Source organism: Drosophila elegans, unplaced genomic scaffold (genome assembly GCF_018152505.1).
Source record: "Drosophila elegans isolate 14027-0461.03 unplaced genomic scaffold, ASM1815250v1 contig_814, whole genome shotgun sequence".
Taxonomy (NCBI): domain Eukaryota; kingdom Metazoa; phylum Arthropoda; class Insecta; order Diptera; family Drosophilidae; genus Drosophila; species Drosophila elegans.
In genome coordinates, this window is record NW_024546167.1 from 1,750,627 (window position 1) to 1,768,789 (window position 18,163).

General features: G+C 38.8%; 6 protein-coding genes and 1 pseudogene across 7 annotated transcripts; 6 read left to right on the top strand and 1 right to left on the bottom strand.

Moving 5' to 3' along the window:
- Window positions 1-2,273: 2,273 nt before the first annotated feature.
- LOC108141935 (protein rolling stone) lies at window positions 2,274-4,341 on the top strand. Its single transcript, XM_017265573.2, has 4 exons — window positions 2,274-2,700; window positions 3,018-3,119; window positions 3,186-3,372; window positions 3,431-4,341. Exons 1-4 carry the CDS (start codon window positions 2,379-2,381, stop codon window positions 3,645-3,647), a joined length of 828 nt encoding a protein of 275 aa, XP_017121062.2. The 5' UTR covers window positions 2,274-2,378; the 3' UTR covers window positions 3,648-4,341.
- Window positions 4,342-4,521: 180 nt separating this feature from the next.
- On the top strand, window positions 4,522-7,202 carry LOC108141936 (annotated as a pseudogene).
- Window positions 7,203-7,210: 8 nt separating this feature from the next.
- On the top strand, window positions 7,211-8,812 carry LOC121467846 (protein rolling stone-like). The gene is made up of 4 exons (XM_041710303.1): window positions 7,211-7,652; window positions 7,961-8,062; window positions 8,129-8,315; window positions 8,374-8,812. The coding sequence occupies exons 1-4, from the start codon at window positions 7,331-7,333 to the stop codon at window positions 8,588-8,590; spliced, it is 828 nt and encodes a 275-aa protein (XP_041566237.1). The 5' UTR covers window positions 7,211-7,330; the 3' UTR covers window positions 8,591-8,812.
- A 987-nt stretch (window positions 8,813-9,799) lies between these two features.
- Window positions 9,800-10,868, top strand: LOC108141934 (protein rolling stone-like). Its single transcript, XM_017265572.2, has 4 exons — window positions 9,800-10,121; window positions 10,211-10,312; window positions 10,372-10,558; window positions 10,615-10,868. Exons 1-4 carry the CDS (start codon window positions 9,800-9,802, stop codon window positions 10,829-10,831), a joined length of 828 nt encoding a protein of 275 aa, XP_017121061.2. The 3' UTR covers window positions 10,832-10,868.
- On the bottom strand, window positions 10,827-12,992 carry LOC108141933 (COP9 signalosome complex subunit 2). The gene is made up of 6 exons (XM_017265570.2): window positions 12,833-12,992; window positions 12,551-12,745; window positions 12,366-12,491; window positions 11,480-11,961; window positions 11,085-11,417; window positions 10,827-11,025 (listed from the first exon to the last, which is right to left on the bottom strand). Exons 1-6 carry the CDS (start codon window positions 12,986-12,988, stop codon window positions 10,881-10,883), a joined length of 1,437 nt encoding a protein of 478 aa, XP_017121059.1. The 5' UTR covers window positions 12,989-12,992; the 3' UTR covers window positions 10,827-10,880.
- A 291-nt stretch (window positions 12,993-13,283) lies between these two features.
- LOC108141973 (UPF0585 protein CG18661) lies at window positions 13,284-14,154 on the top strand. 2 transcript variants are annotated; one of them, XM_017265624.2, is made up of 2 exons: window positions 13,284-13,338; window positions 13,400-14,154. In XM_017265624.2, exons 1-2 carry the CDS (start codon window positions 13,334-13,336, stop codon window positions 14,061-14,063), a joined length of 669 nt encoding a protein of 222 aa, XP_017121113.1. In that variant the 5' UTR covers window positions 13,284-13,333; the 3' UTR covers window positions 14,064-14,154. The 2 variants fall into 2 exon arrangements, with proteins under 2 accessions (XP_017121113.1, XP_017121114.1); XM_017265625.2 differs by having other exon boundaries at window positions 13,286-13,338; window positions 13,439-14,154.
- Window positions 14,155-14,200: 46 nt separating this feature from the next.
- Window positions 14,201-15,261, top strand: LOC108141972 (trypsin-1). The gene has a single exon (XM_017265623.2). The coding sequence runs from the start codon at window positions 14,307-14,309 to the stop codon at window positions 15,081-15,083; it is 777 nt and encodes a 258-aa protein (XP_017121112.1). The 5' UTR covers window positions 14,201-14,306; the 3' UTR covers window positions 15,084-15,261.
- Window positions 15,262-18,163: the final 2,902 nt, after the last annotated feature.

An 18,163-nucleotide genomic window follows, 5' to 3' on the forward strand; every position in this document is an offset into this window, starting at 1 on the left:
CAAGAAACCGAAAGTGTCGTCGGCATTTGTTGTAAAGATACGCAAAAAGCACAATTGAAACTTCCTCTTTATTGTATAAATTTAATTTGCCTCTGTAATTGAAATTCAATTTCAGGCGACATATTCTGAAATTGACCTGTGGCTTGAATCTGTGGGAATGGCCAGACAAACAGCAATGATTTTTTTTAAAGGAAAATTTCCATTGATCGGTAATTGTTGACGTGTTCTCTGGTTACATTAAAATGATATAAGCAATAAGTTGTTTACAAATAAGTTACATTTATTAATTGGAAGTCTCGCATTGGAAATCTAAGAATCCCGTCGAAAATTAGTAAACATTTGAGTAAATTATGAGAGCTTTGCTTATATTCGGTTAATGAAAAGCTGAGAAAAGATCAGATTCTGAAAGCCTTGAAAAATCAGGGTAAGACCAACAGCATATCAAATGTGATATACGGAAAATTTCCATGCCTTTTCAAAAGAAAAACTAAACCAAAAAAAACTTGGGTTTTCCACGACTCTCTTTTCTATTACAAGATATTTAAATATTTTGTTTCTAATTGAAATTAAACCAAGTAAAATAAATGAACTTTAGTTCTTTATCATCTTCCTATCTATTTTGAACTAAACATTGTTTTTGTGTGCCAACGTTTTATGCAATTTAGTTTAATCAAAATATAGCTCAATAATTATTTATGCATCTGACTATATAAAGGATATCGCATAAAGAGCTGATAAAAGTTGATAGGCATGATTGGCAAACAAGATAAGTTCATGAAAGATTTAAATGATTTCCAATTTCCAAGAAAATAATAACGGGCTAAATAAAGCAAGCCTCATGGTAGATATAGCTTTTATATTTTAAGATCTTGATTTAAAAAACCGAAATACGAATACTAGTAGTAAATTTACGAAAAACTACATTAAAAAACACCCTGTCCCATTAAAAAGCTTTATCACAGTACCTACAATTTTGTACTTCACTTTTTTCTTATCAAGGAATCCATGATTCATAGGAATCAAGTTAAAAAACCTACGTCATAAATAACGCTTTTTTTGAAGAGTTAGCACACTCCCCCAAGCTTGGAAAACTATTTGCTTAGAGTCCATAAAAATTTCAATATGTATTTGCAATGTCTCATATCAATATCAGAAACGGAAACAACGTCACCTTTCCTCCACTTTAAACAATTCATAATAGCCAAATTGATAAGTTACCTAGATGAGTCTGGCAGAAAATGTTAGTGTACTCTATAAAAGGGTTATCTAATTTATCAAAAAAGTTTGCAAAAACGTATTAGAAAGTAAAAAGAAAATTTAGCACTTAAGTTAATTGAAAAATAAAAAGTATTTTAATCGACTTCGAGGTAAGCCACTTGGATACTTAAGAATTTAAGACAAATTGGTTTTTTATGTCCAATAAATTTAAATTAATTGGTAACTTCAATAGCCACCATAAAAAAAGAACGTAAATATCTTCTTGTCTAATCAGTATACAAAACCTATCTATAATGTTACAACTAGATAATTGTTTTTAAAAAATGTCCATTATAAATCTTTGTATACTCTTTTAACATTAATAGTTATGGTAAACAAAGTTAATAAATTATTTCTTTGCATGCTACTTAGTTATAGATTTGTATTGCTTAGTTTAAACTTGTTAATTTACACAGCTAATAAACCGAATGGATTTCTTGATATTTGATAGTGTAGACGATTGGGAGCACGTGTACTGAATGCCATTAGCAAGAGTATTTAGTCCATATTTTCTTTTGAATTGTTTTTTTTTTTGGCGGCGGCATCTTATCGCGTCTTCGTCTGGGGGAATTGGACTGATGGAACTTGGCTCGTCACGGAGGAAAAACCGCCAGCACTTGACACTGCACACGAGTGTTTATCAACATGTTTATAGCCCATCTGCCAGATATGCGAAAATTCCCAAAAATGTTTAAAAATTCAGGGCCATCGATTGCCGTGTGGATATTATTCGTGTGGGAAAATTCCCATCGACGAACTATTGGGACTCGGGTTCAATTCAGTCTATGGCTCTGACCGCACTTGTCCACATCCACATCCACGTTTCAAATTTTTGCTGGCCTTATCAAAGGCGCACGCTGCTGCGGTTGTGAATTAGACATAAACGGTACTCGTTCAGGTGATAAGAATCCAGATAACTGAAGCGTTTCCTATAACAGCCGATTACCGCGATTCAAGCCGACGCGATTTGCGCAAAAAATGGCCCTCCATTCGGAGTGTTTAACACCTTTGCCGCACGGTTCCGTCAGTCTTCGATCTACGGGCAAGTCAGTCGCCTGCTCTGGACTCTTCTGGCCCTCCTAGTCCAACGAAGCCGACGACGAGTCCATCCAGCCACCATTATGCGTGACCAGAGCCAGGAGCCCTGCTGTCTGCCGCTGAAGGAGGAGTTCCAGCGCTCCAAGTTCTCGTTGCACCACGATGATCCTGGCGCCTTCTGTCGATCGCAATGGCAGAAGGGGGATCGCAGCGTGATCTGGCTGCTCTACCGATGGATCCTGGCCGGTTTCTTCGCCGGCGGCGTCATCGGCAGCATGGTGGAGGCCTTCAACGGTGGTCGGTGGTTCATCTACCTCACGGATTGGGGATTCTCCCTGTGCTTCTTTTGCTGCACCTATGGCGCCGTAATCGCCACCATTTACTTCATAAAGCCCTCGTATTTTGGTGAGTATTGAGGGATACACTACAAAATGTTAAGAGAAAAAGGTAATTTTCCAATATGTATTTAATATGTGAAAGTAATCGTTATTATCAAAACACTATAAAATATATTAGGCATATAAAACATTAAGAGAAAATATATTTTTTCAAGGAATAAAAACATTATACTCTTTTTTAAAGAAATAAAGCCTTTAAAACGATAATTAATGCATTTTTGTGTAACGTTTTCATTCGTGCTGACTAAATCATATCCTGTAAGTCACTATTATATTATATTATAAGATATTAATAAATATGTTTCTTACCATTCACAAATTTAGCTCCTGGCAGCCGGACTTTGAAGATGTACTGGATTTCCCACTACACAACTGTGGTGCTGGCTATGCTGATCACATTGGTCTTCTGGGCTGCTCTCTATCCATGTGATTGGTGCTAATGAGTAGTCAAAAAATAAATTTTTAAATTTATAATTATATTTTCCTTAATAGCTATGCCGGAAATGGGAGCAGAGCTGTACAACCTGTGGGCGCACGCATTCAACTCGGTTTGCATGATCTTTGACTGCTTCATGGTCGCATTTCCCACCCGCATCATGCACTTCGTATATCCCCTAATCGCTGGCTTAACCTATGGTCTATTCTCATTGATTTACTTCTGGTCGGGTGGTGTGGATCCGTAAGTACATGCTACAAAATGTTTGACAATTCGCAAATTTGTAACTCATTTATTACAGAATGGGAAATCGTTTCATCTACTTCATCTTGGATTGGGAGCAACCTGGCCTGGCCATCGGATCCATTTGTGGCTGTGTGGTTCTGGCCTTTTGCTTCTGTGTGTTGATCTTCGGATTGTACAGATTGCGTATCTCAATGCACGAGTGCTGTTGCAAAGAACCTGAGGAAATTCCAGCTACCACTGCTCCTCCCAAGGAGCCACGTCAAACTGTTTGATCAAAATTCCTTAGTTTTTCAAGGGATTCCAAAAAAAGTAGATAGTGGATTGCATATATGCTTGGAAGCTTCAGACAGCCCATAGCACCGATATAACCACCTAATCCAGACAAGTTATGTTTTTTTTGCAATAAGTTAACTAATTACGAGACACGAGCTATATATTATTAAAGCTATTATTGTTTAACTCCCTATTAAAAATGTTTTACAATTCACATTGAAATTGAATAGACAATTTTTAATATTTAAACAAACACTTTAAATATAATACTTTATTGTACCCTCCATAATTAGAGAAATTAGGCTACAGCAATTGGTAGAATCCCTTTATTGGGTGCTTATCAAGAAACTCCTTAATTAATTTCAATATATCAATATTACGTATGTATCGGCATAATATTGTATACCTGAAAGTGCTATTGTACCCTAATACATGCCGGTAATAATAGCGATAGTGAAACTTTAGTAAAATTTTCATATCTGTGACTGATTTGATAGACAGTGCTATAATGTCTACACAAGTATGAGTATTAAACTTATATTCTCTATCTTAAAAATAATTGCTGATAGGGTTTTTTGCGAATCGCGACTGCGGACAGATCAAGTCTATCGCGCACTCCGTTTAAGAATTCCTAAGAATACTTACCAAAAAGTTATACTACAATAAGTTAAATATAGTTAAAATCAGCCGATACTTGAGACATTTTTTTCGTTAATTGTTTAATGCCCCACATGCATAAATGAAAATTCCCGAAATGACTCTACGAATTCCAATATCTGCTACGGCGGTTGCGCCAGATTGAAGATTAGTGGTATGTTCCTCGTCTCGAAGTTCGATTCAGTCCACGTTGGTGGTCTTATCGGGGGCGTGGACTGCTGCCGAATCAGACATAAATGGTGCTCACTGGGATGATAAGGATCGTGATAATTCAAGCCGAAACTATGTGCGGGAAATATGGCCTCCCATTTAGACTATGGAACACCTGTGTTCCCATCAGTCTGCGGCTTACCACCAAAGCAATAACTTGCTTGGACTCGACTCCATTCACATTCAAAATCATGAGTGATAAACACAAAGAGTCCTGCTGTCTGGTCTTAAAGGAGGAATTTCAGCGCTCCAAGTTTCGCTTGATTTCGAGGATCCCGGAATCTTTTTTCGCTCGCAATGGCAGAAGGGAAATCGGAATTTAATCTGGGTCTTGTATCGATGGATTCTGGCGGCTTTCTTTGCCGCTGGAGTCATTGGCAGCATGATGCAGGATTTCAATGGCGGCCGATGGTTCATATTCCTCACGGATTGGGGATTTACACTGTGCTTATTTACCTGCACTTACGGCGCTGTTATCGCCACCATTTACTACATTAATCCATCTTATTTTGGTGAGTGGTTGTTCAGCCATTGATAAATTTAATGCAATATTTTTATATGTATACCCAAAATTATTTAAGATTCTAAATAACTTTCAGCTGCTGGCGATCGGTCTCTGAAGATTTACTGGATCTCACACTATACCACTTCAGTGCTCTCCATGTTAATAACCACGGTCTTCTGGGCTGCACTTTCCAACAGTAAGTGGGGCTCTAAAACCTATTTACTCTATATTTAATCACATATTTATCTCGTTTAGCCATGCCAGAAATAGCGGGTGAACTGTACAACTTGTGGTGTCATGCGTTCAATTCGATCTGCATGGTGTTTGATTGTTTCATGGTGGCTTAGTGGGTTATTGTTGATTTATTTGATCATCATCATAATTTATTTGTTAATGGTTAAATAATAAATACTCATATATATCGAGAATTCAATAACAGGTCCTTATTTCGTTAGAAAGTTTTAAGGTTTTTTGGTTTTACAAGATATGAAATTTTTCCAGCTTTTGGTTTTTTACTTAACTAGATCAAGGCCCTCAAAAAAGGCATTATTAGTTTAAAAAATACACAAATTTTAATAAAGTTTCTCTCATTAAAACTAATTATTGGATGAAAATCAGCTCTATGATAAGGTATTTATTCAGTTAGATCGTCGGCAATAATTATAGATCATATTGTTTACTGGCTGGTTAAACATTAATTGCAAAATATTGTTTTGTTATTTATTACTTGACACTCTGATGAGATAGAAAAAGAGCTGCACGTTAGTTTGACCTTCTCGTTGTCACATTTTCGCAGCTGAAATTGGATCAATTTGCGCGCTTAACAAACGCCTAGCATCGATTACATGTGGACATTCCAGCTGAATTTTTCATACCCATTCCGTAAAATTTAGAGACCCACCGCAAACGCAAATTGTAGGTAATCAAAAGAGTAACTGGTCGTTACCCTTTTTCCTGACCTCGTCATTGGCCGAGAGCAAGAAACCGAAAGTGTCGTCGGCATTTGTTGTAAAGATACGCAAAAAGCACAATTGAAACTTCCTCTTTATTGTATAAATTTAATTGGCCTCTATAATTGAAATTCAATTTCAGGCGACATATTCTGAAATTGACCTGTGGCTAAAATCTGTGGGAATGGCCAGACAAACAGCAATGATTTTTTTTAAATAATGATATAAACAATAAGTTGTTTACAAATAAGTTACATTTATTAATTGGAAGTCTCGCATTGGAAATCTAAGAATCCCGTCGAAATTTAGTAAACATTTGAGTAAATTATGAGAGCTTTGCTTATATTCGGTTAATGAAAAGCTGAGAAAAGATCAGATTCTGAAAGCCTTGAAAAATCAGGGTAAGACCAACAGCATATCAAATGTGATATACGAAAATTTCCATGCCTTTTCAAAAGAGTATTTCCGCGACTCTCTTTTCTATTACAAGATATTTAAATATTTTGTTTCTAATTGAAATTAAAACAAGTAAAATAAATGAACTTTAGTTCTTTATCATCTTCCTATCTATTTTGAACTAAACATTGTTTTTGTGTGCCAACGTTTTATGCAATTTAGTTTAATCAAAATATAGCTCAATAATTATTTATGCATCTGATTATATAAAGGATATCGCATAAAGAGCTGATAAAAGTTGATAGGCATGATTGGCAAACAAGATAAGTTCATGAAAGATTCAAATGATTTCCAATTTCCAAGAAAATAATAACGGGCTAAATAAAGCAAGCCTCATGGTAGATATAGCTTTTATATTTTAAGATCTTGATTTAAAAAACGGAAATACTAGTACTAGTAGTAAATTTACGAAAAACTACATTAAAAAACACCCTGTCCCATTAAAAAGCTTTATCACAGTACCTACAATCCATGATTCATAGGAATCAAAAAATTCCATGTTCATAAAAATTTCAAGTTCCAATATGTATTTCCAATGACTCATTGGGACTCGGGTTCAATTCAGTCTATGGCTCTGACCGCACTTGTCCACATCCACATCCACATCTCAAATTTTTGCTGGCCTTATCAAAGGCGCACGCTGCTTCGTCCGTGAATTAGACATAAACGGTACTCGTTCAGGAGATAAGAATCCAGATCACTGAAGCGTTTCCTATAACAGCCGATTACCGCGATTCAAGCCGACGCGATTTGCGCAAAAAATGGCCCTCCATTCGGAGTGTTTGGCACCTTTGCCGCACGGTTCCGTCAGTCTTCGATCTACGGGCAAGTCAGTCGCCTGGTCTGGACTCTTCTGGCCCTCCTAGTCCAACGAAGCCGACGACGAGTCCATCCAGCTACCATCATGCGTGACCAGAGCCAGGAGCCCTGCTGTCTGCCGCTGAAGGAGGAGTTCCAGCGCTCCAAGTTCTCGTTGCACCACGATGATCCTGGCGCCTTCTGTCGATCGCAATGGCAGAAGGGGGATCGCAGCGTGATCTGGCTGCTCTACCGATGGATCCTGGCCGGTTTCTTCGCCGGCGGCGTCATTGGCAGCATGGTGAAGGCCTTCAACGGCGGACGATGGTTCATCTACCTCACGGATTGGGGATTCTCCCTGTGCTTCTTTTGCTGCACCTATGGCGCCGTAATCGCCACAATTTACTTCATAAAGCCCTCGTATTTTGGTGAGTATTGAGGGATACGCTACAAATCATTAAGAGAAAAGGGTAATTTTCCAATATGTAATTAATATGTGCAAGTATCAAAACACTATAAAATATATTAGGCATATAAAACATTAAAAGAAAATATATTTTTTCAAAGAATATAAACATTATACTTTTTTTTAAAGAAATAAAGCCGTGAAAACGATAATTAATGCATTTTTGTGTAACGTTTTCATTCGTGCTGACTGAAACATATCCTGTTAGTCACTATTATATTTTTTATAAAATATTAATAAATATATGTTTCTTACCATTCACAAATTTAGCTCCTGGCAGCCGGACTTTGAAGATGTACTGGATTTCCCACTACACAACTGTGGTGCTGGCTATGCTGATCACATTGGTCTTCTGGGCTGCTCTCTATCCATGTGAGTAGTGTTAATGAGTTGTCAAAAAATCAATTTTTTAATATATAATTATAATTTCCTTAATAGCTATGCCGGAAATGGGAGCAGGGCTGTACAGCCTGTGGGCGCACGCATTCAACTCGGTTTGCATGATCTTCGACTGCTTCATGGTCGCATTTCCCACCCGCATCATGCACTTCGTATATCCCCTAATCGCTGGCCTAACCTATGGTCTATTCTCATTGATTTACTTCTGGTCTGGTGGTGTGGATCGGTAAGTACATGCTACAAAATGTTTGACAATTCGCAAATTTGTAACTCATTTATTACAGAATGGGAAATCGTTTCATCTACTTCATCTTGGATTGGGAGCAACCTGGCCTGGCCATCGGATCCATTTGTGGCTGTGTGGTTCTGGCCTTTTGCTTCTGTGTGTTGATCTTCGGATTGTACAGATTGCGTATCTCAATGCACAAGTACTGTTGCAGAGAACCTGAGGAAATTCCAGCTACCTCTGCTCCTCCTAAGGAGCCACGTCAAACTGTTTGATCAAAATTCCTTAGTTTTCAAGGGATTCCAAAAAAAGTAGATAGTGGATTGCATATATGCTTGGAAGCTTCAGACAGTCCATTAATAGCACCGATATAACCACCTAATCCAGACAAGTTATGTTTTTTTTGTAATAAGTTAACTAATTACGAGACTCGAGTTAGTTATTATTAAAACTATTATTGTTTAACGCCCTATTAAAAATGTTGTACAATTCATATTGAAATTGAATAGACAATTTTTAAAATTTAAACAAACACTTTAAATAAAATACTTTTATTGTATAATATTAATTTGGGAATAACGAAAGTATTTTCCACAACCTTATGCTTTTCAAGAAATTTTATTACTTATTTTTATAGCTTAGACTAGAATAGTGAATCACGACTTTTTCCTCAGATACATTCCTATCCTTAAACGAAATAGTTTACCCTCCATAATTTGAGAAATTAAGCTACAGCAATTGGTAGAATACCTTTATTGGGTGCTTATCAAGAAACTCCTTAATTAATTTCAATATATCAATATTACGTATGTATCGGCATAATATTGTATACCTGAAAGTGCTATTGTACCCTAATACATGCCGGTAATAATAGCGATAGTGAAACTTTAGTAAAATTTTCATATCTGTGACTGATTTGATAGACAGTTCGATAATGTCTACACAAGTATGAGTATTGAACTTATATTCTCTATCTTAAAAATAATTGCTGATAGGGTTTTTTGCGAATCGCGACTGCGGACAGATCAAGTCTAGCGCGAACTCTGTTTAAGAATTCCTAAGCATACTTATTAAAAAGTGTTACTAAAATAAGTTGAATATAGTTAAAATCAGCCGATACTTGAGGCATTTTTTTCGTTAATTGTTTAATGCTCGACATGCATAAATGGAAATTCCCGAAATGACTCTACGAATTCCAATATCTGCTACGACGATTGCGCCAGATTGAAGATTAGTGGTATGTTCCTCGTCTCGAAGTTCGATTCAGTCCACATTGGTGGTCTTATCGGGGGCGTGGACTGCTGCCGAATCAGACATAAAAGGTACTCACTGGGATGATAAGGATCGTGATAATTCAAGCCGAAACTATGTGCGGGAAATATGGCCCCCCATTTAGACTATGGAACACCTGTGTTCCCATCAGTCTGCGGCTTACCACCAAAGCAATAACTTGCTTGGACTCGACTCCATTCACATCCAAAATCATGAGTGATAAACACAAAGAGTCCTGCTGTCTGGTCTTAAAGGAGGAGTTCCAGCGCTCCAAGTTCTCGCTTGATTTCGAGGATCCCGGAATCTTTTTTCGCTCGCAATGGCAGAAGGGAAATCGGAATTTAATCTGGGTCTTGTATCGATGGATTCTGGCGGCTTTCTTTGCCGCTGGAGTCATTGGCAGCATGATGCAGGATTTTAATGGCGGCCGATGGTTCATATTCCTCACGGATTGGGGATTTACACTGTGCTTATTTACCTGCACTTATGGCGCTGTTATCGCCACCATTTACTACATTAATCCATCTTATTTTGGTCAGTGGTTGTTCATCCATTGATAAATTTAATACAATATTTTTATATGTATTTCCAAAATTATTTAACATTCTTTCTTTAACTTTCAGCTGCTGGCGATCGGTCTCTGAAGATTTACTGGATCTCACACTATACCACTTCAGTGCTCTCCATGTTAATAACCACGGTCTTCTGGGCTGCACTTTCCAACAGTAAGTGGGGCTCTAAAACCTATTTACTCTATATTTAATCACATATTTATCTCGTTTAGCCATGCCAGAAATAGCGGGTGAACTGTACAACTTGTGGTGTCATGCGTTCAATTCGATCTGCATGGTGTTTGATTGTTTTATGGTGGCTTATCCCAACCGTCTTATGCACTTTATATATCCCTTCTCCGTTGTGCTTATCTTTTTGGTGCATTCCTTAATTTACTATTGGGCTGGAGGAACCGACATGTAAGTAAAGCTGAGCAATTGCATCCAACAGAATCACGTTTAAATTTACTCAACAGGGACGGGAATCGTTTTATTTATTTCGCTTTGGACTGGGCACGTCCTGGCCTAGCGATTGGATTTGTTTGCGCTGCCTTGTTCCTAATCTGTTGTTTCGCCTTTGTGGCCTTTGGAATTTACCGATTAAGGATTGCGATGTACAAGTGCTGTGTAAAAGAACAGGAGGAAACAGCAGCGCTAAAACCGACTCCCAAGCAATCATCTCTAGCTGTTTAGTTTAAATTCAATAATTTTAATCGGTTTCAAAGCCATATAGGACACAAGCTTAGGCCATTTTCTGAACTACGGCGAACTGCAGCGATTGGATTTGGTTGGACCATTTCTCCAGCGCATTGTATCGCGAGGCGCTGCTGTTGATCTTGTCCAGCTGGAGCACCTGATTAACTTGGTCGATCCGTCCTTTAATGGTGCTGCAATGGCGCAATAAACATTAGTCAAATTCTCAGTATCTTCAAGGCTAATATCTTACTCATCTAGAATGCAGGAGACCAACAGACTCTCTACTTCAGCTGGCTCTATGTTTAGCGCATTGGCTATGAAGGGTATAGCAATGTTCTTATAGGGCCTGATCAGTTTTATGAGCACCTGGGTGCGAATATTTCGCAACAAGTCTTCAATGTGCTCCCGTATAAACTGATCGGCCATGATGTTGCTGCGATGCTGACGCAAAATGGTCTCAAACTCATTAATATCGTTGTTTTGATAGGAGTTCACCAGATTTGTCATGGCCAGGATTTCAGGATCGTTCTTATACGGCTTGGCTTCCTGTGAGTCAAAGGGATTTATGCCGGATTTCATCAGCCTGAAAATAAGATGGATAATTAATTAAGCGAGTGTTTCATAGGTACATAGTATTCCACCTACATGTTAGCCAATACCAAGTACTTTAAGCAAGTCGTCCTCCGTGGCGATCCGCTCTCATCGTAGTTTTTGAACGCCTCAAAGAAGTCCGTGTGCGCCTTTTCAAACTCACCCTCTCGCAGGTGCATTTTACCGCCGCACTCACGAATCACACCCATGATCAGGGGATGTGGAATGGCCGACTTGATGTGGAGCGACTGTTCGTAGAGGGCCTTAAGCTTCTTGTTGTTCTTCTGCACCGTGTACATCTGAATCTCCAGGGCATAGATTTCCAGCAGCTGGGTGCCCTTCTTCAGGTCGTCCTCGCCATCGTCTGTCTGGCAGCTCTGATGCAACTGCTTCAGTATCTTCTGCAGCTTGGTAAAATCGCTGCGGTCGAAGTAGAGTTTGCCGAGCTTGGTGTTGGTCTTGAACCACAGGCGATCGTTTTTGGCATCTCGCAGGGCGTCCAGCGTGGTCTCGTAAAAGTTCTGCAGCAGGGCCATCTGGAAATAGGTACATTTAATTAGTAAATATGTTATTTTGTTAAACAAATTTGAGGTCAATACCATTCAAGACTCCTTTCGTAAAAATTTTAATTGTCTTTAAAAGATAAGTATATAATTCAGATATATGTTTGTAATTAGAAAGGTATATCTGAATTAAATGTGAACATATGACCTGCATTAAATATTTTAGGCCTTTAGAATAATACAGTTATTGTACTACAATCTTTTGAAAACTAATGAAATAATCCAAAAGGATCAAATTGTTTTGGATGATCATATTCCTCACTTAAATATTTAATTAAATATGTAATGGCTTTAAAACGCAACACTTATTTTAAAAAGATCTTCACAGATAAATAATTATATCCAATTAAAAGAGTACAATAGTTTTGGATGCTCACATTCTTCGACGTGGATATATAGTCCAGGATCGAATTGATGCTCTTTTCAGAATGATTCCTGGTCACGGCACTTTTGATGTAAGTGAGCAGCTGCTTGTAGCGCACCATCATCTCATCGTAGTTGCACTGCAGGTATAGTTAAAATTAAGTTAACGATATAATTAACCTATTTCGTACTGCCTCACCAGTCTAAAGTTGATCTTGATCATTTGCTTCAGCGCCTTGAATCCCCACTCTCCCTTTTCGCCATTTTCCAGATCGAGAACCTTCTGGAAACTGGCCAAAGCAGCCTTGGGCTCCTCCTCCTTCAAAGCCTTGCTGTTGTAGTACTGATTCTCCAGATCCACATCCGGTTCCGAGTTGCTATCCTCCGAGTATTCCTAAAAAGGTATACAAAAGTTGGGAGTCAACAAAAGCCGGTCATCGTTGCAGGTCTTAAAATCTGCTTAATTTCACTTCTTTCTTACCAATCCATAATCCTCATCGTCGTCGCACATAAAATCGTCATCGTTGTCGGACATTCTGTGGCTTTGGCTTTCCAAATTACACTTTATCAGCAAATAAATGCGACAAACAACAATATTTTTTGCAAGAAAACACAAAGCAAGAAAAAATGTGACCATTCGCTGAGTAGCCAAATAATGATGTCAAATGTGGCCATCAGCTGTTCGCCAGTGATTCGATAACTGTTAGTAGAGCTGCTTAAGCAAAAGAGTGACTGAGTTGGTTTTATTTATAAAAAAAAATTAATATAAAATTTGATGGTGGGTAAAATTATGAACACATGACAAACCATTTTTTTTGTTGTATTTTTTTTTCCAAATAACAACCACTAATTAAAACAATACTACTTACCCGTGACTGTTTCCCTGCTACTTTAAAAATATTTAACGGTTTTTATAACAACTCCCATCCCTAGTTTCAACCCATCACTAAAGCCGGATTTTGCACATCATTTTGCAAATAAAATGAGGTAAACAATCTGGCAAATTATACTTTTAATTTTTTTTTAATTTAAACAAACATTAACACAGCCTGACAAAACGACTCCTGCACATTTTCCCTCGTTGTAGTTTCGCGAAGAGGTCTCATCCCTCTGCGGATCGCAATTCGCAGCCAATTTCGGAGGCGCTTCTTTCCCAAGTCGACAGGAGCACCCAAAACTTGCAATTGCTGGAGATTGCATCGGGATCCGGACAACATGTGGGATTCCTGGCGCCCCTGCTGCCCAACATCACCTTCCAACCGACGGAGTACGAAAGGGGCCAGTTCGAATCGATATCCGCCTATGCGCAGGATTGTTCAACCGGCAATATCCGAGCACCCCTTCATGTGGACATCAGCCGGGATCCCAAGGACTGGGAGAATCCCCCTGTGCCAGCCAGCTACGATTACATGTTCAACTCCAACATGATGCACATCAGTCCGTGGATCTGCTCCATAGGACTTTTCCACGCCGCCGGGCAGCTGCTGAAGAAAGGTGGCCGGATGTTTACCTATGGACCCTACGCCCAGGACGGTGTCCTTGCTCCGCAGAGCAATGTGGACTTCGACTGGAGCCTACGGCAGAGAGACTCCTCCTGGGGCGTTCGCGACATCAGGGATCTGAAGGTCCTGGCGGCCCAGAACGGCCTCCAGCTGGAGAAACTCACGGAGATGCCGTCGAACAACAAGTTTCTGACCTGGCTTAAGCTGTAAAATAGTGCACTAGACTAAGGCTATGGGGCGATTAAACCCTCTAAGATAACAACGTTTATTTGAAGGCAATAAATTTTATTGCCAAGTGTGAGAGGGCCTCCTCGTCGAACTAGGCCAAGTGGACAGAGCGAGGAGCTGACCCTGAAAGCTGATAGTCACTTGATTGATTGATTGCTGGTCGCTATATAAAGAGCGATCTGGTTGCACCTGCAGCAATAGCAATCGATCATCGGAGTTGAAAGCATGACGCGGACCATTCTTCAGCTGCTTCTCGCTGCGATTCTCCTGGTGAATCTGAGTCTGGCGGGAACGGCAAGGCGACCACGCCTCGATGGACGCATTGTGGGCGGTCAGGTGACCAGCATACAGGACATTCCCTACCAGGTTTCCCTCCAGCGGGGCTATCATTTCTGCGGCGGCTCTCTGATCGCCCAGGGCTGGGTCCTCACAGCAGCCCACTGCACCGAAGGATCGGCCATACTCATCTCCAAGGTCCGCATTGGATCGTCGCGAACTGCTGAGGGTGGACAGCTGGTGGGGATAAAGCGGGTCCATCGGCATCCCAAATTCGATGCCTACACCATCGACTATGACTTCTCGCTCCTCGAACTGGACGCGTATAGTGTGGAGAACGTGACCCAGGCCTTCGTGGGACTTCCTGAACAGGATGCGGACATTGCCGATGGCACACCCGTCCTGGTTTCCGGCTGGGGAAACACGCAGAGCAGCCAGGAATCCACAGCCATTCTTCGGGCCGTAACCGTACCGAAAGTCAGCCAGACGCAGTGCACCGAGGCCTATGGCAACTTCGGCAGCATCACGGACCGCATGCTGTGCGCTGGTCTGCCGGAGGGCGGCAAGGATGCCTGCCAAGGTGACTCGGGCGGTCCGCTGGCCGCCGACGGCATCCTTTGGGGCGTCGTCTCCTGGGGCTACGGATGTGCCAGGCCAAACTATCCAGGCGTCTACTCACGGGTCGCTGCGGTCCGCGACTGGATTGCGTCTATTAGTGGCATCTGAGGTCGGTAACTCATAAAATTCTTACTAAAAATATACTTTTATAAATAACAAACATACAAACCTTTTAAAATTCGGTAGCATTATTAAAAATTTTATTTAAAACTTAGAGAAAATAAAGAATGTACTTTTGGGGGGCTTTGCTCCCACCTTTTGGTGTGCAATAAATGTAAACATTTAATTCAAAGTTTTAAACGTTGAGAAATGGCCTCAAAATGTCTGTAAAAACAAATCAAACGAGATGTAACGTATTGAAAAAAGGCAACAGTGTGTATGAGTGATATACTTTCAATCCAATAACTAAAGGCCAAAATAACCGCACTTTAAGTTTTTCATACAAATTTTTACCACCCAAATGTAAATTGCTTTTTATTACCACAAATCATTATATCCAGTATTTTAAAAAGGTTTCTATGGTATTTAATAATCATTACAACTAAACAATTAATAGCATATTTAGTGTACAAATTTTGAATCAAGAATCCCCCCTTAGTATTTGATTAAGCGATTCAATCAATGAGTTTGCGACACTTAATTTGCAGCAGCTGCACCTCTATTGGACCATTTATCATGTTCAACTGAAGCAATTGACCCAGAAAAACCTTGAGTACAAATATTATTAAAGTCTGGAGGGAAAGTAGAAAGGGTTTTTGTGCAGGGATAACAACGTCATATCAATAACTGCATAGACAGACAGAGGAGAAGAGCAAATTTACTTAATGATTGGCCCAAAGGCAAATAAAAGTTCACAAGACGTAAAAAAGTACAAAGTTGGCATAGGTAAAGTGAATTGATTGGTAAGAGTGGCACAAGTTTCCATTTCGAGTGCTTCCTCCCGATGTTTTTCATCTTCGATTGCAGTTTCCCGTTTTTCCTACTAGTTCTCTCAACCATTTTCCAATTTCCAGCATTCACTAATTGTTGATTAAATGCTGCAAATTGCTGCGAATGTTTCCCATTGTTGTCTTTCTTCTGGCTTTTCCGTTGACGTTTTCGGTTACCTTTTACCAACTACGCTTGGCAGAGCAGTTAGCACGACGACCACAGGTGCTAAAAGGGGAAAAACGTCCGATGTGTCCTTTGGGTCATTGCAATTTTGCACGTGAACTTGTTAACAGCAAGGCGCTGCACAAAAAAGGGGTGAAGTGTGCAGGAAGCCAAGACATGAACTGCAAATTGAACGGTTATGTCGAGAGATTGGTCACAAGGTAAACTTAACGTTGCAGTTTTCAACTTTCAAATGAACTCGAGTGGGTTGCTTCGAAGCATACTCTTAGGGGTACTTACTGCTCAATGGGAGTCAACTAGCATGCGAATTTTGACATACAATATATTATACTTCTTCTAAAAACTATATTTTCTACTTTTGACACCTTTCATTTATTTTGTCTATTTGAAGATTTAAAACTGATCATATAAACAAAACTATGATCTTTTAATACCCAAACTGAGCATTTTGTCATTTTGATGGAAAATATTTACAAATGACAAGAGAATATCAAATAATGTTTATCATTAGTAAAATTATTATTATAAGTTTTGTAAGATTATTATAATACTTTGTCTCTTCAGTTTTGTTGAAATACGGGGTGGCCTGCAAAAAAGTCCCGTTTTAAAATGGCTAAACAAAAAAAAATAGGGTGAATATTTTGTAAAATATTTATTTGTTGAAAATTTATTTATTAGTAAAAGTTATCATAAGTTTTAAAGGACTAATATAATACTTATCAATGGTTTTCAAAAACATTTGTATACATAAAGGAATTTTCCCTTGCAACAAAGGTCGTCTCTTCAGTGGCCTGCAAAAAAGTCGCGTTTTAAAATGACTAATCATAAAAAATAGGATGAATATTTTTAAAGTATTTATACGTTGAAATTTATTTATTTATTTATTAGCAAAAGACCACTTGTTCTCTAAAACGTTAGATTAGGTAAACAGCTTTTTGTAAGTGGGAAAACATAGAGAAACACATTAAGTTTCATTGTGTAATTATTCGTTTTACCATAATCTACAATCGTGCTAACTAATTGAGATCCAATTAGGATGCCCATGTTTATTTCGGTGTATTATGTAGATTCAGATTCCTATTCACTTTTAGTGTTTGATTATGCCTTGTTTCATAATATTTGAATTGCAGCTGGACATTTTACTAGTCGAAATGTAATTAGGAGGCTTCAGTTTATCCTTTAAAGTTCCCCAGGCCTTCTTCTGGATTGGAGACCTCCAATAACGACTTGTGGCAGTACTTAAGCTGCTTTTGTTATTATTTTTCTTTCTGAATCTCCCCCCTTTCCATTTCCCTTTCCCTTTCCCTTTCCCTTGTTTTTGTTTTTTCGCTTCCCTTTTTTTTTTGTTGTTCATGGGAGCCACCGAGACATAGAAAATGTAAAATTTGTTTGTTTCCTTTCATTGATGTTGAAAGTTTTTGCAGCTGCTGCAGACAATGCAATGAGTCGGGTCCTATATTCTTCACCCATTTCTGGAGGACCTCCTCGGTCTCTAATTTTATCTGCTGGCATGCCTGGGGACTGTCTTATTATTGTAGTTTGTCGATTTGTTTGCATTGTAGCCGACATTGTTGTTCTCTTAGCCAGTCCAAAAGCGACTGTGTGTGTGTGCGTTGGTGTGTGCGTCCAGATGGCCCAACAACAATCGATTGTTATAAATTATTTTGCAGCTTTTGTAATTTGTTATGTGAATAACAAATATTGACGAGAACACAGAGGATCTATTGAATTCTTGTTTTCGCCATAGAAGATTGCAGACTAATGAGAAGCAAAAATTCAATTTTTAGACCGCAATTCTACAAAGCTTATAATTGCTAGATTTTATTAATAGGGCAGCCAGAGAAAAACATGTTTGAAAGCGTGAACAAAACTCAACGTTTCCTCAAAAGTGGTTTCGTATTCCAATGCACTCATTCTAACAAACTTATACTTATTATTATTGCAGTGTTACAAGATAAAAGAAAAGTACGAAAATAATAATTAGATTTAAACATTTTCTATTTATTTTCATTTATAAACATTCTTTATATTTACGAAAATAGGTATCTTATATACATTTTAGTTTTAAAGGAATA